This window comes from Lissotriton helveticus, chromosome 9, assembly GCF_964261635.1.
Source record: "Lissotriton helveticus chromosome 9, aLisHel1.1, whole genome shotgun sequence".
Classification (NCBI taxonomy): domain Eukaryota; kingdom Metazoa; phylum Chordata; class Amphibia; order Caudata; family Salamandridae; genus Lissotriton; species Lissotriton helveticus.
This window is the reverse complement of record NC_136070.1, coordinates 442,681,447-442,702,362: the sequence shown is the minus strand read 5'-3', so window position 1 is coordinate 442,702,362 and position 20,916 is coordinate 442,681,447. Positions and strand designations below refer to the sequence as shown.

The 20,916-nt window shown below is 48.0% G+C and overlaps 1 protein-coding gene across 2 annotated transcripts in view; it reads right to left on the bottom strand.

Annotated features, from left to right (window-relative positions):
* Nucleotides 1–10,147, bottom strand: part of TDRD9 (tudor domain containing 9) — a 2,642,469-nt gene extending 2,632,322 nt beyond the window's left edge. For both annotated transcript variants that reach the window (XM_078660267.1, XM_078660268.1), the window contains exon 1: nucleotides 9,783–10,147. In XM_078660267.1, coding sequence (XP_078516393.1) covers nucleotides 9,783–9,955 — 173 coding nt within the window. In that variant the 5' untranslated portion in view covers nucleotides 9,956–10,147. The remainder of the gene's footprint in view (nucleotides 1–9,782) is intronic.
* Between the last annotated feature and the right edge of the window lie 10,769 nt (nucleotides 10,148–20,916).

Here is a 20,916-nt window from a genome sequence, read left to right as displayed (position 1 = left end):
ATCCTGGGTGATCTCAACCTACGCTGGAACAAAGCCAACAAAACATTAATTCAATCTCTCAATAATCTCCTCTGTGACAATATTCTTTCCCAACACTGTTCTGAAGAAACGCACAACAAAGGAGCAACTTGGGATGCCATCATTGCCCACCGTTACGCAATTACGATCGACAATATTCTTCCAGTCGACTGGTCGGATCACCATATGATCGATTTTATTCCACATCAACCAATGAGTTCTATCCCTGCCTCCTGTTCTTGACCACTCCAAATGGTCCAGAAATCTAACCCAGATTCCCCTGGATGTCATGGAAGAGAGGCTAAATTCGCTCCTTCCGAGCAACAATGAGCTCTCCACAACCAATCTCACCTCGCTCTCTAACACAAATATGGTAATCTTGCTTGACCAACTTGCACCCCTGAAACAAAAAAAAAAAAATTGTGCTATTCCGTCCAGATCATGGTTCGGCTCAGACTTCAAGGATGAAAGGAGACAACTAAGAGCCACAGAAAGATGCTGGAGGATCATGCCCACTACCATTCATCGCAACCAACTCAGAATAGTATGGAAGAAATACAACAGTCATATCAAGAACAAAAAAATCCATGTACTTCCGCTCCGCACTGGATAGCGCAAAAAACAGACCCAAGGAGCTCTTTAATATTATCAGGCGCCAAACCTCCAAACCTGATACGTCCCTAGGGCAGGCATCCAAAGAACGGCGCAACAACTTCGCCAACTTCTTCAATGATAAGATCTCCAAGATCGAGCGCTCTCTCGACATCAATTGCGCCTCCCTTCCCTCATTACTATTACTCTTATCTGGATTGTCTTGTTGTATTGTACTATGTTCTGCTCTCTTTTGCCCCGCTCTGTAAGTGATGTGAAGCGCTCCGATACCCTCCGGTCAGGCTAGCGCTATACAAAACTTATTAAATAAAAATTTTAAATAAACAAATTAAAGTAACGAGGAGTGGGCTTTGGGAAAGAAATGTAGGTTAAAAGCTCATCCTTTTAACGGGTAGGAACTCATTTGTAACATTATCCAAAGGCGATGTGGGGAATTGTCGGAAGTCCATAGTGAGGATGTGTAGTGTGCAGCACAATTAACACAGAGTGGGCCTTGGGAAGGAAATCCATTTTAGATGTTCATCCTAATAATGTGTAGAGATGTATTGGGCTTTGCTTCACTGTCAGTTATTTATACGCAGAGTTTCTCTTCCTTTTAAGGATCACAAGACCTGAATGAGAACTGGAGGTGTGCAACACAATTACCATAGAGGGGGCCTGGGGAATGACATGCATGGTAAAACACACTTCCCTGTAATCCCTGACTGCCCTCGGGATTGGGTGTGTGAACCGAACTCAATACCTTGACCTCAAAACGCAGGAATAGGGCAACCGAGACTCAAGGCATGTGGAATAGAATTTATGAGCATATCATATACGTCCTGGAATTGGTTCTGTATAATCCAGTAAGAACAACAAGGGTTAACACCACCCTAATTGCCCTTTAGGCTCTCATACCGTCCTCCGCATGAGTGCCAGTCCTGACACTCCCCAACGGAGGGCACTGTGCTAAGTAGTGGCCGACAATACCACTCGAGCCTTCGCCTATCCACAGACGGTCTGACCAGCCGTCTTCACCGTCCCCTGCAAGAATGCCAGTCCCGACACTCACCAAAAAGGGGTACAGTTGGCCTGGGTAAGCAACACCAGTGGCCACATATGATAAGGGTATCAAAGTCAGTGAAGCCCTTCCTTCTCCCAACGTCCAATTCGGGCAACAGTCAATAACCACAGGGTGAGTAGTTCACCCAACGTCCAATTCGGGTAACAGTCAATAACCACAGTAGTATTCTTCACTTGCTCCCCAGTGGACAAGAAATCAACAGCCACACGTTTGTGTGCGCTGCCGGACGTGGAGACACACGTGAACAGCAGGTCTCTCACTTCGAGTCTGTAATCAATGCAAGGGTCAGTTGGTCTCCGGCTAGCGTGCACGCTCGGGAAAGACTAGCAGAGCGGCCGCACAACTAGCTCAGGAAGCACACGAACGGGGGCTCCAATGCGTACACTCGAGAAGGGGTCGAAGTCCCTTACCTTGCGGTGATTCCGTAGCCCTCTGGTTCGTCACGGCAATATCCGACGGGTTCCGTGGGTGCTGCCATTGTTTATATACAGCTGCATAAGTTGCGCATGCGCCGCGCATTGCCTCACGGGATTTGTAGTCCCTTCCGGTTCTGTCAGCCCGAAACTGTAGTTCTTTGTCCTTCTTAATCGCGATGTTGTTCTCCTTCCGTTTGCGGCTTTTACGTATCGTGCACCATGACAGCCCTCTAACAAGGGGCGATTTATTTACAGCATAATTCACCGGCAATGGGAACTGTTAAGAAATCAATCAACATTTGGGTGGCTTTACCAAATTGCCAAGTATTTATAGGCAGAGCTCTGTTTTCCTTTTCCATTATGTGATGGTGCAACAAAATTAACATAGAGTGGGCCGTGGGTACTCCTCCGGCTCGTGAGGATAGCTTTGTCTGCCGTCTACTTCCTTATTCCTTACTTAATGGTTTCCCTTCATCATAAAGGAGGAACTACAGTAATAACTAGCATCCTTCGGCTGGGCTACTTTGTTGCGGTTATGGCTGTCAGTCACCACCACAAAAGAAAAGCTTGAAAATTTGGGGCAAGGGCCCACTTTTGGGGCATCAAAGCACGGAAGAGGGGGGAGACTCGGTATTCTGATCGGCTTTCGTTCACAGCTAGAAACCCACGCTAGCAGTAAAAGAATGCTGGATTCGGGGAGCAGTGCTTAAGATGAGCCTGGGTTTGGAAAGGGGGCTTATCAGAACCCCCTTTGGGGACTAGAATAAGGGGAAGGCAGTACCTTGCATGGGGGGAAAAGCTGGCAGAGTACAAAGGATAAGAGGCACAGCGGCAAGACCTCAAACTATTCAGTGCTGGCAGTTCGGTCGCCAACCTTCATTTGCGTCAGCTGCCGGCTATGGGCACAACAATATTATTTATATTACATATTGACAGAGAGCCTGAGAATGGAAGTTACCGGAATCTGATAAACTATGCTAGGCAAAACATGACCACCGCAGTGTTGGCGGCAGTGGAAATAAGGGATTGTCACCTCTCACAATACTGCGTTTAGTTTATGGCGGTTACTTTAATCATACCTTCAGCACTCAATAGGTGCAAATGTGACAGCCGTCAAAATATGCTAGGGTTCGGTAGCGGAGACGGAGTAAGGAGTGTCTCCAGTATTTCCTTATATGAGACAATTGAGTACTGAAAGCTGCGGGGGCGCCTACGGCATTCAGGCTCTTGCCAGCACAGCCTTGCGACGGTGTGCAACCAATGACAAAATAGTTCACAAATGGCCGAAGAGGAGTATCGAACATAATTGGTTGGCTTGGTTTTGGCAAGTCAGCACTTAGCATGTTTATGCCTATGGATATCGGGCTGTGGGAGAGATGGCCTGGCACTCACCTCTCCTGCGTTGTTTGGTGTGCAACGGCAAAGTCAGGCTCTTTTCAGCACGGCCTCTTAACGGTGTGCAACCAAGGATGGAATAGTTCACAAATGACCGAGCATGGGTATGGAACATAATTGGCTTGGTCTTGGTAAGTCAGCACTTAGCATGTTTATGTCTATGGACATCAGGCTGGAGGAGAGATGGCTAACCTACTGGTGGTCCGGGATTCTCCTGTCCTGCGATGTCTAGTGTGCAACAGTAGGAGGCTGCCCTGGTGTGCAAGTACCCACTGGTGGGGAGTAATGTTGAGAAGTGGGCAAAGTTGCATATCAATTCCTGCTTATAAGTGTGCAGGGACACCCTTGTGCGAAGCACAGGAAAGATGTTCCTCATTTGAAGCTATTTGCCCCAGGCTAAAGGGCAGGCGATCTTGGGGGCTATTTTGGAGCACAGTCAGTGTCGGGGGGGGGGGGCATGGGGACGAGGGTGCCAGGAAGTTTCTCACCCTGTGGCGGAGCACTGACCGTTAATAACAAAGGGGGATGCACAACAATGGAGGTTCAGCCACTGGATGGACCCCAGGAGGGGGTAGGTTCCACCTGTGCAGAGGGTAGGCGGGGAGGAGGGACTGACCTGCTGGTGGTCCTGGACTCTACTGCATTCACGCACAACGTATGGACTGAGTGAAATATTGAGGGGGGCTGCCTGTATTCAGGTATCTGTAGTGCTTTGGGGCCTGCTGGCACAATGTACACAGCAGAGTGGGTGCTTGGTGGTCCGAGTCGGCAAAGTTCAAGTGTGCGGCCAAGTGCAAAGCCAAGTGCAAGTGTGCGGCCAAGTGCAAGTGTGCGGCCAAGTGCATTTTAGACCAATGCAAGTTATTGGGAAAGTACAATTGTCCTGTCTGTTAAACACACCAAGTATTATTAAGGATTGACATTTGTACTTGAATCACATGTACTTCCAGTACACACACGTTTCCAGACAGGCCTGCTCTCTTTGAGCACAGGGAAGTAAAAAACCATTTACGACATAATGCCAACATTTGAAAGCAAGGAAGAGGGACGTTTAAAAAAAAAAAACACAGAGGTATTTGTTTACTTGCATTGATTTGGAGGCAAATTTAGGGAGGAGACAGCAAAAAATAAAGCTGTATATGTATAAAAGAATCTTAAGTCACCCTGCTGAGACAGGTGTGTTGGCACGTATGACATGGGTAGCAATGGTAGTGCATGCAAATAGTCTTCAAGCGCAGAAAGACTTTGGCAATGGGGGCCTACATGCATAAGGGTAACATCTAGAACTGTAAGTGGGATAAAAAAGTTTGATAGGGTACTCTAAAAAAGGCAGGGACAAGGAATTGTAAGTATAAATATTTTATTAGAGGCGCCACTTTAGTGATATGAAACACCCTGCGTATATGATTATAATACCTTCATCAGGTTCATCACAATTATTTTCAGGGTAAAAATAATGCAAGTACTCCAGAAGCCGGGCTTACATCCCTCCACCCTCCAAAAAAAGTAACAGTGGGGAGCAAAGGGCAATGGGTCAAGGGAGCGTGGGTCGAAAAAGTTTGGGAACCACTGATATAGATCACTGAATGGGCCTAGAGCCAGAGTTATAAAGTGGCATGAGACTCCTCTTCAACTTCAGGTGAGTCCAGCATCTGATGGAGGCTAGTGGTTCAGGTCCTTTGGTCACTGGAACTCTGGGGCAGATCCACGCCACACTACGACGCCGATGGTCAGACGGCCGGGCTACTCCCAGAGCACATGGGAGACCCGCACGCCATGGAAGTATTATGTGCATACCAAGGTCAGTCGGGTGCGCTGGGGGGAGTAGGGGCAGCGTCAGGCTCACGTCTCATTCTTTACCTTATTCCGCTTTCCACTCGCGCCTGCATTGAATATGCACTTCTCACCCCAGAGAGCCAATCAAACACCATGGGCCAGGGCAGGCCAACAGCAGAGGTGTGCCTTGGTGAGTTCTCCTCCCAAACATCATGTCTGCCCAGCTCTCGACCACCCCCTGCTCTGGGAGATCATAGACTTGTAGGCGAGAAGAGAGGCAGCATCGGAGAGCCTCTGCAGCTTGGTCCCAACTCTGATTTACATTTTCTCCGGTAAGAGGATGGGGTGTGCAGGACAGTAGGGTTGAAGGCCATCTTCAGACATCCAGTGGTCTGCGATTGAGGGCTGTGGTGGGCTCACTCTGCCTCAGAATGTCTACCCAGCTCTCTCCCTCTTCCCGCTCCGACAGGTGACAGGGGTGCGAGGTATTGGGGAAGGCAGCAACTTCCCAGCTCAGAAATAGCTGCTTTGCAAGTGGGGACAGGTGTACTGGGGACTGGGGTGTAAGGGCTGGTGGCTGTCTGCAGACACATCTAATACCCAGCAGGATTTGTGCAGATGGCGATCCAAGCCCAGAACCAGGAGATCTTACCGGGTTCCCATTTCATTATTTCTCGCCTCTTCAGGGTCTTTGCCTCTGCGACCACCAATCTGTAGTCAGCACTGCGTGGGAGCTCGCTGGCCAGGTAGTGGAGACTTGCTGGGGGGTTTTTCTGGGGATTCAAGCCATAAGGAGATTCCTAGTCCGGGGAGCTCCCTGACAGGAGCTCCCACGCAGCAACCATCTTGGTGGGTGAATGCAAATTAGAGGGGCCTGACATTCTCTTTCTGCCCCGACATAGCCACTGGTCAGCGGCATAGCCATCAGTAGTGCAGCAGGTGCAGTGGCACTGGGCCCTGGGGTATTACGTGCCCGATGTTCCCAAATGAATATTTTATTTTACTATGCAGCCAGAGCACAAGAGTGAGGGTGAGCTTTTACTTTGCACCAGCACCCATGGCACCATTGCTGTGCTACTTGCCTTTCTTCCATGGGCTCTGCAGCAATGTTCCAGAGCAGGAAGACCTGAGAGAGGCACTCCCTCCCCAGGTCATTGCAGCCAGCCATGTTTGGAACCTGCACTGAGGGGGGTGAGGCGCCAGTCCATGAGATTAGCAGAGTAGGAGAATGGCTGTGAGGTTCACGGAGGGCTCCTCTCAGCTGTCTAGCTATCAGTAGTGCAACAAAAGCAGTGGCACTGGGGCGCATGGATGTTCTGGTACCAATACTCCCAGATTGTGGCTTTGTTTTACTGTACTACCTCATTTTCTTTCATTAGGGCCCATGGCTACATTACCGTGCCACTGGTCCCTTCTCTCATACACCGCACAGCCATGATCCAGAGCTGCAATGGTCAGGAAAGGTCCTCCCACAGGCCCATCAGCCAATGTCCAGTGCTGATAGGCCCAAGTGAGGGGAAGCCTCTTGTTCTGGGCCTCGCAGCACTGGTACATGGCTGCACGGCCCAGGGCAAGAGGCCTCTCTGAAGGGCATAGCTATCAATAGTGCATTAAGTTCAGTGGGACTGTGGTCTTGTGGGGTTATGAGTCCAATGCACCTAAATTATAGCTGTATGTTACAGTCCGCAAAAAGAAAGTATACAAACAGATGGATGGAATGCTTGAATTAATCACAGCAACTGGTAATTACTCAAGGTACAACCCACTCCATCACTATTTAGCACACCATGCCACCTCAGTTTGGATCCAGCCATATGTAAATCAGTCTTGATCTTGTTCCAATGGGAACAGTCCAGACCGAACAACCAGGCTAGGTCTTCCCTGGCCTAGAACACAAGCAACCCAGGACAGGTGATTCCCTAGTTGGGGATTATCAGCCAGGTTTAGCATGGCATAGTTCCACAGTGTGCACGATACCCATGTCTGCCCATACCGGTCCTAATTAGGGCAACTCACTAAAGTATACAAAAAAGTGAAGGATGGAATGCTTACATTAATCTCAGCTACTGCTGATGCCCCCCTGTGATAAACTGAGGAGCCTAGCCCCTATTTGAAGACCTCTGCTTACACCATAGATTTTACTTAGCTGATGAGGCACAGATTTTTTGCTCTATACGGTTATATGCCTAGATATTCTATTGAGGTTTTTTGCTATGTTTTATACATGAAAATACTATCCATGGAAAGAATACTACCCAGACACACCCCTAAAGGCCTGGCCTCTCTCCCCTGGACCTTGCAACCTCAGTCAAGCATTGCAAGACTCAGGAAAATGGAACGGTTAGTGGGCCTGGTTCGCAACAAAATGTAATTGCATTTAAAATGTGTGATTTCGAGGTTTTGTTCAACATTAAGAGAAATTAAATGAAAGGTGATTAATCTCAAATCGGTTAACTGAATCTGCATCATGCTAATTTACAAAATGAAATGCACTGTGGAACCTTTTAAGTGTAAACGAATTCCTTAGTATCTGAACATTTAAAGGCTTCAGAAGATGTGGATAAGGGGTGTTGTAGCCATGGCTAATGGCACATGACATTAAACCCTCTTAGCCTACATAGGATTATATTCTGGTAGTTTCTGGTGTTTTTCAGTGACTAATGTGATGCCTTTAATAGAAGTCAAGTTATTTTCAACTGTTTTATTTGCTTTCATATTTTTTTTTGGACCACCCCTATCTTGTACTGGGTATCTGGGAAACCATCTTGTAATTGTAATCTTCACTGGTGCCCTTACAGGCATTCCACATGTTGCAGCACACCTCACAAAGGGCATCAAAAATATGACCACAGCATAACACAGTGATGGAACTATATAAATACAGCATACACCTCTAATGCTAACCTGTGTTGCAGGGATTCTGCACATACACAGAACTATGCGCAGGATTATGGGACCTCAGGATATAGGGGCTAGGCCTTCCCACCACACTAGTGCCCACGAGCCCAGGACCAACTAGCTATAGTGTCTTACTCGCTCTCCTACACACTCACAAAGAGGCAAAATGATTAGACACCCCAAAACACAACACTCCAGGATCTCTCAGGAATCACGGTAACAAGACACACTTTTTTGCTCACACTCTCGTACCGGTCCACAATAAGATCGGATCGAGACACGAATATAATGCAAAATGTTTATTTTAACTATCTTGCTCCAACATGCAGTATACGTGCCACAACAAGCAGAAAAATGCATAACACAAATATAGTTAGCATTGCAGCTAGGCCATATATCATAGAGGGAGATGTCCTCATACAAAGACAATGGAGAAAGGACTATAATGCCTAACCTCCCTCCCCTTGGTAAGAAGTAGTATTATTATATAATGGAAGATATCCGGGTTGTCAGCAGACCCCATATCTTAGACTATGGATGGTATTTCTACATAGTAGGTGCGTTTTGCTCTGCTCTCCAAGTATGTCTCACCTAAACATGCATCCCTGTAATATCGAAGTACAAGCTTTCGGCAACAGATGCATTAGTATGTTTTGTCTAGATGCTAGGGCCTGACCAGAACAACAAGGGGCATTGTTTATCAACCTTCCTCACAATGTTCAGACTAAACTCCAGGAACAAGCAGAGAACGAATACAGCAGACAGTTCTCATGTGAAAGGTATATGCAGAGTCTCACAAAAATAAAGCCATGAAGTAACGTGCGCAAAAGCTGCATCATGGCTCATGCTAACTTAGTGATGTCGACAATGTACCTACCCATCGGCCATGTGACACCTGGAAACAAATTGTTAAACATTTGTTTTAACTTATACATTTCGGAGAGACCTAGGCCAAACCTTCCCAACCAATGTGACTAATATAATGTACTTCCAGCTAATTTACAATTAAAATATAATGTGCTAATTTCCTTAGTGTTAATACTTATGTTTTTATTCTATTGTTATTTCACCAAGAACACTTCGTCTTGCAAAGTCACTCACCAATAGTCAATTGATGGCACTTCCTATGATGTCGTTTACTGTTATTTCACGTTGTATGCAAATTAGGGGGGGCGCACATTCCTTTTCTCCTCAAAAGTCCTAGGACCAGCACAGGTTGGTTGGCTAAGTGATTATTGCCCCGAGGTATTGATACAGACCCTGGCCTAACGGAAAACCTTATTAGTAGCCTCTTAGAACTGTCCGAAAATGATACTGCCTCTTTTCAGCTCAATATATTTGAAAAGCACCGTCGGACATACGGATAAGGTACATACCGCGGTTCTGAGTGAATAGTAAGTATTTTGGGTAGATAGATTAGGCTTCCACCTAAGTTCTTCCTGCACTCAGTGGGCCCTCATGAGAACCCTCACGGGCTCCCTATTTCTGGCCACCACGGCCCTCCGCAACTGCAAAAGGGACGCACCCATTCTAACATAGGTTGTCCCTTGGCAGTCAGAAGCCACACCCCCACACACCATATCATAACGTCGTGCCGTACTCACTCGCTCTGGCAAGTTCTGGTAGTTTTCTCACTTCCATACGGCGAGGACCTTCCGGAATCCGCCGCCTCCTTCTTTTTAACCACGGGGAAGGTTCCCAGGAACTGCACGTTTGAGACGTTCTTCCCGATGGTGAACCAGTCATTGATCTGCTCCAAAGTCAGATTCTTCAACATGGTGCATGCAGCAGGTTGAGCAAGGGACCCAAAATGCCAGTCTTCAAGTAAGGATGGGCCTGGGAGTGAAGCAGAAGAGCCCTAAAAGATGGGGTAGATAGTAAGAGTGTGTCCAAGAAACTCTGGGTGACTGCGCTGGTAATTCAGCAGGCAAATGCTGGGCACACGTGATGCGCAGGAGGCGCGCTGATTTCCGCAGGGGCGCGTCGAATCCGTGCGCGAGGAACGTCAGTGGGTGGAGCCTGAGGACAAACGCAGCTGCGTAGAAGCACGCGCGGGACCTGCGCAAAGTAGTGTTTGCAGTTGCAAAGTGATCATAGGTGCAACGGGGTACGGGGAGGTCAGAGGGTTAGGGCGCGGAGTCTGAGACGTGGTTGAAAAAGTTAAAATGTTCTTCAACTTTTTTGTTGGCCTCTCACCGTTGGGTACAAATGTATAAATATGACGCACAATTCACGTCTAAAATTAAAAAATAAATATAAGGAAAAGTAATCTGTGGGAAATAACCTATTTTTCACATTATTTAACCTCCGTTGCTTAATACTGGCGCTGTGGATGGGTTTCTATGTGTAACCAGATGTCCACAGATAAATTGTGGTTGGCTCAGTAGCAGGGTCGGTTTGGGATTACAGTTCGGCCCGGGAACTCCCAAAAAAGTGGCCCACAATCCCTGATCACGCCCGTTCACGAAACAGCATTTGGCTAGTCTCATAGGGCTCATAGAGAAATGTTTGATAAAATATGTATTTTAAAGCTCATAGAGCCAGAAACATTGGTGAAAACTAGAAGCACGACATTTAGGCGGGATGGGGGAAGTGAAATAAAGAGGGCCAAAGGCCACAACTCCTGATATGGCTATGTTTGTTACCTGGACGTTTTTTTAAACCAGCATCACCAGTATTTTAATGCCCTGTCCAGTACGAAAAGGAAGAAAAACACCTAAAGCTGGTATTTTCTCCCCAGATCGATATGTGCTTTAAATTTTGAACAGTAAACGTACGGTGAAAGCAGGTAAAAAAAGCTTCTTTAATGATCCGTAATTGATAGTTAAAACTAAACAAAGGAAGAACAACTATGTTAAGAAAGAATACAAACTTTTTTTTATTATTGAATGAAGAATCCTCTCTCATTATTAAGTTCCAGCCTTTGCAGATTCTTAAAAAATGAGCAAACAGAAGGTTATGTTGTTATTGTAGTTTTATGTAGCATAAACTCGGCCAAAGGACGCAATTATATGAGCACTAGATACATTACAGAAGATCAAATTCATTTTTTTTTAGGCCTTGTGCAATTAAGTCATTTGCTCAAAATTACAGGATGTTGAGGTGAGGCTGGGACTCAAACCTATTTTCATAGTTCCACATTCGGCAGCTCGGACCCTAACATTACATTATCTACATTTTACGCTCTGGGAAAGGTGCTTCACAGCGAGGTTTATGCAAACATACACCCACCATCAAGGACTAAAAGACACTGTAGAGGTGGGGGGCCAACAACAGGCCCTCAGCAAGGCCATTCACTTACTCACCCCAGCCAACTGTAGCCTCAGGGTGATGGTCTGGCAGGGGAGGGGTGAAGAAAAGCACAGAGCTGCTGCTGCTCCAGGGGAGCGGAAGTGATAATGGCCCACATCAGGGGAGTGGGACATTGCTTCTAGCTGTCTGCGTCGGCCCCCACGGGAGGCCAAGATAAAGTCTGCAGCGGACAGAACAATATTGGCCTAGCGATGCTGCTGACTGCAACCCCCTCAAAGCCTCCTTGCTCATGATGCTGCCCCCCCACCCCCACCATCCTTACAGGGGCCTGGTGGGGAAGACAATAAGGCTCTGTGGGCCGGTTGATAAAAACTGGCCCACTGGTGACCCTTAGGCACCGGCCCAGGGGCCAATGCCCGACTGACCGCCTTCCCAATACGATGGTGCTCAGTAGGAATTAGTGATGTGGATTTAGAGTACTACGCGCACATAGGACTAAAGGGCACTCACATGAGCACACTGCTCACCCTACACTCACAGCCACCACTCTGCACTCAAGCCCTTCACAATGAACTCACGCCGCTCTCCCTCCACTTACCCTGTGGTCACACGAGCACACTGCTCAATATGCTGCACTCACAGTGATCATGCTGCACTCACAGTGATCACGCTGCTTTCACAGTGATCACGCTGCACTCACACCACACCACTCACTGTGCACTCACGCTTTTCACCCTGCACTTACAGAAGCACATTACTCTCCCTGCACTCATGTGACACTTCTCTTACCTGTCACTCTCACTGCTCACTCTGCAATTTCACTCAAACAAGCACATCAACACCATGCATTCATTCCTCCCACTCTGCACTTTCAATCACAACCAAATTCATATGTGACATCAGTCACCCTGCAGTCACTCCTATTACCCAACTATCGCAATGTCACATCACTCACTGTATACGCACATAGGTACTGCTGTCACTCACACAGATCACCTTTCCCTCACATGGGCACAGCATTCACCCTGCACTCACACCATGCAAACAAGCACAGCACTCACCCTGGAGTCACACCACTCACACCACTCTGCATGCACTCCTCTCACTTTACACGCACCCCTCTCACCCGGCACTCACATGGGCCCTCCTCTCATATTGCATTCAATGCAGCTCACCTGACACTCACATCTGCACATTTTTCACCCTACACCAGCACCACTCATGCTGAACTCTCTCACACTATTCACCATCACCCAGCACTTACATGAGCACACTTCTTACTCTGCATATATAAAAATTACACAGCTCTCATGAATTTGCAGATATTTCTACAAATGCACCCACAGAATACCTGCTCTTTCAGTAGTACTAGATGCCTCCTTCATTCTATCTGCAACAATGGGGCTGGTGCAAGGGGGGAGAGTGGACTGAGAATGTAGGATTGGACAAGGAAGGAGACTAGGGCTGAGGCTTCGGGGTATGGTGCTGGATTGAGGATCGTGTGATACCTTCAGACATTCCTGGGTTTCCAATCACCACAATGCTACATTCCAGAACATGTCATTTTTTTACATTGTAAGTTGGGTCTCAAAAACCCAAAAATGCAAAGTGTTAGTGGATGAAATCTATGGTTGCTGAAGAAGGCAATCATTTCATAAGATCAGGTTGATTCTGTGATATTACATGTTAGAATGTGGATTAGTTAACTTATCCACATTGTTTTGCAGTACTGTAACCTCTTGATTCACATGTGAAACCACATTTAAGCCCCTTACAGCTACTTTAAGGAAGTGCAATATATTATTATTATTGAATAACGTATAGAGAATATTCTTTTATTAAGCTTTACTAAAACGCAAGCAGGTACAGCAGAAGCAGCAGGGCAAGCTTTTTGAACACAATGAAAGCCGATTGACTAATGAAAGTGTGAGTGGCAGTGTGTCTGTGTGTCATAGTACAAATTTAAGAAACAGTGCTAGAGATACAGTGAGGGTGTGTGTGTGAGAGACTGTGTGTGAGTGTATGTGTGTTATGTGTGCATGTGTGCTGCTGAACTGGCATACTGAAGGTTATTCTTGCCTTATGGACAAGGGCACTAATAGCATATGGATGGGAGATGTTACCTATGGCAAACTGCAGGCCCTGATATCTTTCTATTAAGGCAATATCATTGGCAGTGGAGACTCAAACTTCCTACCTAAGAAAGCTGCTAGCCCAGTCATACCCAGCGTCAGGGCAGAGAACACACCTGGCCGAAACCCTGACACGATGCACATAATTCTTAGCATATGGGGTAGATCCATAGCAAAATATTGGAACTGATATTTGAGGTAACTCCTGTCATCAGATTTCTTGTGCTCATTTTATAGTGGGCATCAATGGCAAAATGATGACCCTTGTATATCGGAGGGAATTTCTAGAGGTACCCATGACTGTGGCTGAAGTAGCCATAGTCCATTTCTGTCTGTAGCGAGGTCGGGGTGGAGAGACGCACTAACTGGTGGATGCCTGTGCCTGTTCCTAATTCCCCTCGTTCCCCACAGACTAACAACCCGAGGGCTGAGTGGGACAGCGTTTCGGAGCAGGAAGAGGAAAAAGACTGCGGCGCCTTTAACTGGACCTTCATTGAACAGGACGCGACTCCGCCCCTCTCTGACGTCGGTGATCACGGACTGGACAAGAGGCAGGAAATCATGTATGGTGGGTGTGTTCACACCCCGGAGGTCGGAAGCGGAGAAGGCGAGCGAGAGAAGAGAACCGGAGCTGCCGAAGAAGACGGGAGAACAGCGAGTGAAGGAGAGCCAGGAGGCCAACGACCCCGTGTTCCGCCGTGCCACACTCCCGAGGGAGGAGTGTGGCTTTCCCAGGTACGGAGGCGTTGGGCGGCTTGGGTGGGGAAGAAGAACGCCCCTGTGTAAATTTGTAGATATCCCTGTGCATGCCTTTCCCGTGTGTGCCCCGATACCCGTCTTCCCTCCCTACCCGTCCTGTAAACCCTCACGAGCATACCCTCCCCTTAGCACGAGCACAGCTAGATAACGAAATACACGGGTGTCCCCTCACATTCACTCGGCCCCTGGAGAATACGCCGTATCAATACCTAACTCTAACGGCTCCCTCTGTTGGTCTCCTTTTCCCTCGGTACGCCTGTGACTGAGAACTGAAACGGACGAAGCAGGCGCTTGTCAGGACAGCCCGGACCAACATCATCCCGAAGAGATCACCACCACGAACAACCTGGAGTTCGCCAGGGAAAGACTAACCTTTAGGACAAAGCGCACCATAAAAATAAAGCCCAGTTTGAAGAGATACACTGGTGTACCGCCTCTTACTGACCCAGAGCCCACTACCAGACCCCCTCCCACGCCCACATTGGTGTCAGAAGTGGGACCCGCCCCTTCCCTGCCGGACCCAGCGATGGAACAGGTGATCCAGCAGCTAATTGAGGGGCAACAGAAGTTGGAGTGGGCCGTCAGCCAGCAGATATCAACAGCCGATGCGGACCGGGACTTGTTCAAAACAACTATTGCTGCTCAGCTGGATGGCTTACAGAAAGCGGTGCAGAACCTGGGTGCTCCTATACCTATGGAGAGGAGACCCTTTGGGCATAACCCCTCGGGAGTTCAGTTACAAAAATATGTCCCGGGGGAAGACCCCGACGCCTTCCTAGTCAACTTTGAGAGAGCAGCCAGGGCCTGTGGTTGGCCTGAAGAGAAGTGGCCTTTCTTTTTAGCCCCCCTTCTATCCGGCGAAGCCCAGGCGGCTTACCAAGTAGCCAACCAAACCGGAGTAACACCCTACCTGACAATCAAAGCAGTGATCTTAGACCACTTGGGGCTGGACACCGAAGCCTACCGACTCAGGTTCAGGAAAGAAAAAGGAGTTCCTGGGGAGCACCCTAAGACCCTGTACCTGAGGCTTAAAATGGCAGCAGATAAATGGTTGAGACCGGAGAGCCGTAGCAAAGAAGAAATAATGGCCAGCGTTTATCTGGAGCAATTCATGGAGGCTCTACCCTATGGGACTCAACGTTGGTTGAGACAACATTCCGGTCTAACCCCGGAACAAGCCATCGAGATGACCTCGAATTATAACCAAGCGATGCCTCGCACATTCCCCTGGGACACTGACAAGAGCACCAAACCCAACACTGGACCCATGAAGCAAGATAAGAAGAGCAACAAACCTCCCTTGGACATTGGGAGGACCCGGCCAATAAGATATGATATTCCTCCTAACAGGGGTCCACAGTGTTTTGAGTGTGGGGAGTGGGGCCACATAGCCAGAATGTGTCCAAGAAAGAAAACAACGGAAGAACACATGGAGGTCGGATACATACCGAGAGCCGTGATGTACACAGCCGAGATGGGGCCCTCCTTTTACGTAAGGATTTATGTAAACCGTAACTGCGTAAAAGCCCTACTAGAATCGGGATGCCGACAATCCGTGATTCAGTCAAGACTTGTCCTACCCTCCCAGTTGGGGCCCGAGGCTCTGGTACATATTCGATGTGTACACGGGGATGTGAAACCCTACCCCGTGGCACATGTCACCCTACGACCGATAGGTAGAGACCCATGTGTGGTAAAAGTGGGAGTGGTAGACTCCCTACCAGAGGACCTGATAGTGGGGATTGACAACCCTGATTTCCTTGCCCTCTTCAGGAGAGAGTTGATGGAACAGCCTAGGGAAACATATCTTACATCCGAACCCTGGGTTTTGGATAAGGGGTTCAAGTTTGCACAAGCCAATGACCCAACCCTTATGAACGCATGGGAGGCAGCCCACAGAGAACAGACGACTCCATCCTCAGGGTATCCCAAGTTCACGATCATGAATGACCTGCTGTATAGGGAAGGAAAGGCAGGCGAACCACTTCAGCTCGTTGTCCCGAATGAATTCAGGGAACAAATATTGTTCTATGCCCATACACATTTGACAGCAGGACATAGCGGTGCCGAAAAAATACTACAGAGCATCGTGCGTTTATTCTTCTGGCCTGGTATTTACAAGACAGCTGAGGCATATTGTAAACGATGTGAGGTCTGCCAGAAGAAGAATATGAATCGGCCGCCAGCAGTTCCCCTTCAACCTCTACCAATTATAGGCAACCCCTTCGAGAGGGTGGGCATGGACCTTATAGGACCCCTTCCCCGTACACCTAGAGGACACACATATGCCTTAGTCGTAGTAGACTATAATACTAGGTTCCCCGAAGCTTTTGCTCTGAGCGCTCCAACTACAAAAAACGTGGCTGAAAAACTGATTGAGTTGTTCTCGAGGGTGGGATTCCCCAGGGAGATCCTCACAGACCAGGGGACCCCTTTTGTGTCCAAAATGATGACCGAAGGGTGTAAACTGCTAGATCTGAAACATATACGTACCTCGGCCTATCACCCCCAAACGGATGGTCTGGTCGAAAGGTACAATCGTACACTGAAGTCCACCCTCAAGAAGATGTTAACGGCAGAAAACAAAGATTGGGATAAGTTGTTGCCCTTGGCCCTTTATGTGTTGCGGGCACAAGTACAAAGTAGTTTAGGGTTCTCGCCTTTTGAACTTCTATACGGGCGACAGCCCAGATCACTTTTGGAAATCACAAGGCAAGCCTGGGAAAGAGAAGAAGCGGCAGATCAAAGGTCCCTGTTGGACTATACTACACAATTGAAATCCAGGTTAGGCAAATTAAGAGATTTAGCCTATTCTAATTTGGAAAAAGCCCAGAACAAGCAGAAAAAATATTACGATAAAGGGAAGAAATCGAGGACACTAAACAAAGGGGACTGGGCCTTGGTTCTCCTACCTTCGTCCACTCAGAAGTTTCGAAGTGAATGGAAGGGGCCTTATCTGATTACAGAGACCATAGGCAAAACAACTTATCGAGTACAGGTCTCTCCATCACGCCAACAGACCTTCCACATCAATCTGTTGAAAAAATGGATAGGTCCCCCTCCCAAATCAAACCAGCTAGCACTACCAGGACGAGACGAAAGTTCAACCCTGGGACAATTACCCATTAACGCCGAGTTGTCAAACACCAAACGAGAGGAGCTGGTACAAAGGTTACAGCGGTTCTCCTCCATGTTCTCAGACAAACCGGGGTGTACACACCTTGCAGAACATTGTATAGAGACCGAAGAAGGAAAAGTGGTCAAGCAAAGAGCATATCGCATTCCAGCAGCAAGGACAGCCGATGTAAAAAAAGAAGTCAGGGACATGTTGCAGCTCGGCATAATACGACCATCAAAAAGTAACTGGGCTTCGCCCATAGTGATGGTCCCAAAACCAGACGGGTCCACCCGTTTTTGTATGGACTTCAGGGCTTTAAACGCTATCTCATCCTTTGACGCCTTCCCTATACCCAGAGTGGACGAGCTGATAGAAAGGATAGGAGAAGCTAGGTACATCACAACCCTTGACCTGACCAAGGGATATTGGCAGGTGCCGCTGAGGGAATGCGACCGGCATAAAACAGCCTTTGCCACAGACGACGGACTATACGAATTCAACGTATTACCGTTCGGGCTCCATGGGGCCCCGGCAACGTTCCAGCGTTTAATGAACACCGTTTTAGCCCCACACACCAAGTATGGTTCAGTATATCTCGATGACATTGTCATCTTCAGTCTAACATGGGAAGACCACTTAATCCATATAGACAGAATCCTCACTGCCTTACTAAAGGCCGGACTCCATGTCAACTCAAGAAAATCGAGAGCCGCATTTCCCAGAGTAAGATATCTGGGGTATATGTTAGGGGATGGGGTTATCGCACCTCAGGAGGAGAAAGTAAGCGCCATAACCAAAACACCATTTCCCTCCACCATCAGAGAACTGCGTGCCTTCTTGGGCCTTATAGGCTATTACAGGAGGTTCATTAGGGATTTCGCAAACATCGCCGCACCCTTAACTAATCTCCTCAAAAAGAACTCAAACTTCAACCGAGGAAAACCTCCTCCCGAAGAAGCACGAATGGCGTTTGAAACCCTAAAAAGTGCCATCACATCCAGCCCAGTCTTAATTCCCCCTAACTATTAGAAACTGTTCATTCTGGCAACAGACGCCTCAGATACCGGGGTAGGCGCGGTACTATCTCAGGAGGGTGAGGACGGGTTGGAACATCCTATTCTCTTCATAAGTAGGAAGCTACATCACAGGGAAAGCAAGTACCCGACTGTGGAAAAAGAGTGCCTTGCGATACGATGGGCAGTGGACAAAGTAAGATACTATCTAGAGGGGAGACCCTTCACCCTGCACTCCGACCATGCTCCTCTTCAATGGATGCAGAAGAATATGTCCCAGAACTCCAGAGTTCTGAGATGGTTTCTGTATCTACAGCCCTTTTCCTTTACGATAATTCACAAAAAAGGCATAGAGAACAGCAATGCAGACTATCTCTCAAGGGCGCCCATTCTCCCCGAACGGGAGAATCCAAGGGGGGAGGTGTGTAGCGAGGTTGGGGTGGAGAGACGCACTAACTGGTGGATGCCTGTGCCTGTTCCTAATTCCCCTCGTTCCCCACAGACTAACAACCCGAGGGCTGAGTGGGACAGCGTTTCGGAGCAGGAAGAGGAAAAAGACCGCGGCACCTTTAACTGGACCTTCATTGAACAGGACGCGACTCCGCCCCTCTCTGACGTCGGTGATCACGGACTGGACAAGAGGCAGGAAATCATGTATGGTGGGTGTGTTCACACCCCGGAGGTCGGAAGCGGAGAAGGCGAGCGAGAGAAGAGAACCGGAGCTGCCGAAGAAGACGGGAGAACAGCGAGTGAAGGAGAGCCAGGAGGCCAACGACCCCGTGTTCCGCCATGCCACACTCCCGAGGGAGGAGTGTGGCTTTCCCAGGTACGGAGGCGTTGGGCGGCTTGGGTGGGGAAGAAGAACGCCCCTGTGTAAATTTGTAGATATCCCTGTGCGTGCCTTTCCCGTGTGTGCCCCGATACCCGTCTTCCCTCCCTACCCGTCCTGTAAACCCTCACGAGCATACCCTCCCCTTAGCACGAGCACAGCTAGATAACGAGATACACGGGTTTCCCCTCACATTCACTCGGCCCCTGGAGAATACGCCGTATCAATACCTAACTCTAACGGCTCGCTCTGTTGGTCTCCTTTTCCCTCGGTACGCCTGTGACGGAGAACTGAAACGGACGAAGCAGACGCTTGTCAGGACAGCCCGGACCAACATCATCCCGAAGAGATCACCACCACAAACAACCTGGAGTTCGCCAGGGAAAGACTAACCTTTAGGACAAAGCGCACCATAAAAATAAAGCCCAGTTTGAAGAGATACACTGGTGTACCGCCTCTTACTGACCCAGAGCCCACTACCAGACCCCCTCCCACGCCCACACTGTCACTGTTATTTTAAATGTACTCCTTGGCATAAGGGGCTCACCCATGGAAAAAATGCTGACCTTGTTATAATTGGAGTAATTTCTGACTTAAGACATTTGAAAAAACATGAGATCTACTTCTAGGAAAGGTCAGGCCTCCCTGATGCACTTTGAAAGTACTGGAATATTTCATGGCTACCCTATAAGGGTCTGCAACATTTTATCAAATTATAAGAAATCTGTTAACTTGGTTTGCTTGCCGGAATTTGGGGAAAGTATCACACTTCTCCACTTACATAGATCTTTTTCCTCATATAATGACTATGAGGTTAGCTCTTCATTTCTGGAAATGCTTGTCCTGCCCCATTGCTGGGAGCTGGACTGGCTTTAGGGCAGTGCTACCAGTGCAGCCGCACCTGACGTTGACTTTAGTTAGGGGTGCTATGTTTAAAAAGACGTTTTGGTTTAAAAGCACATGAACATCCTTGTGCATTAGGCAGTTTTCAGGCAACAATAAAAATATCAAGATAACTCTGATGATTAATGTTTCTACTCGTGAGAGTTTGGAATTTTGTATAGTGGCAGTTTTTACTCATCGTAAAGTAGTGCAGCGGGTTAATGTGCTTGCTGCAAAGAACGTGTACAATGCAGATCACAGAGCTGAGTGTGAGTGAACTATGAGTAGCACTATAAAAAAAATTAAATGTAGGTCAGAGAGAGGCTATGGAGAGATGATGTGCACTGTTGGAGTGGTAGTGAGGGAATTCATGGAGAAAGCGCGTATGGGGGAGAGAGCCACAAAAAAGACTGTTGTAACGGCTGCCACTGGCGCATGAGCTGACCCTGGCTGGGAGTCTTAGCCCCATCGAAGTTCGAGTCTAGTTGCTCCCCTGAAAAAATTAAATGTAAGTCAGAGAGAGGCTATGGAGAGATGAGGTGCACTGTTGGAGTGGTAGTGAGGGAATTCATGGAGAAAGAGTGTATGGGGGACAGAGCCACAAAAAAGACTGTTGTAACGACTGCCACTGGCGCTTGGCTGACCCTGGCTGGGAGTCTTAGCCCCATCGAAGCTCGAGTCTAGTTGCTCCCCTGGTCCCAGCCTGCAACCGACAGCACTATGAATATGCAAGTTATTTTAAAATGTTATTAC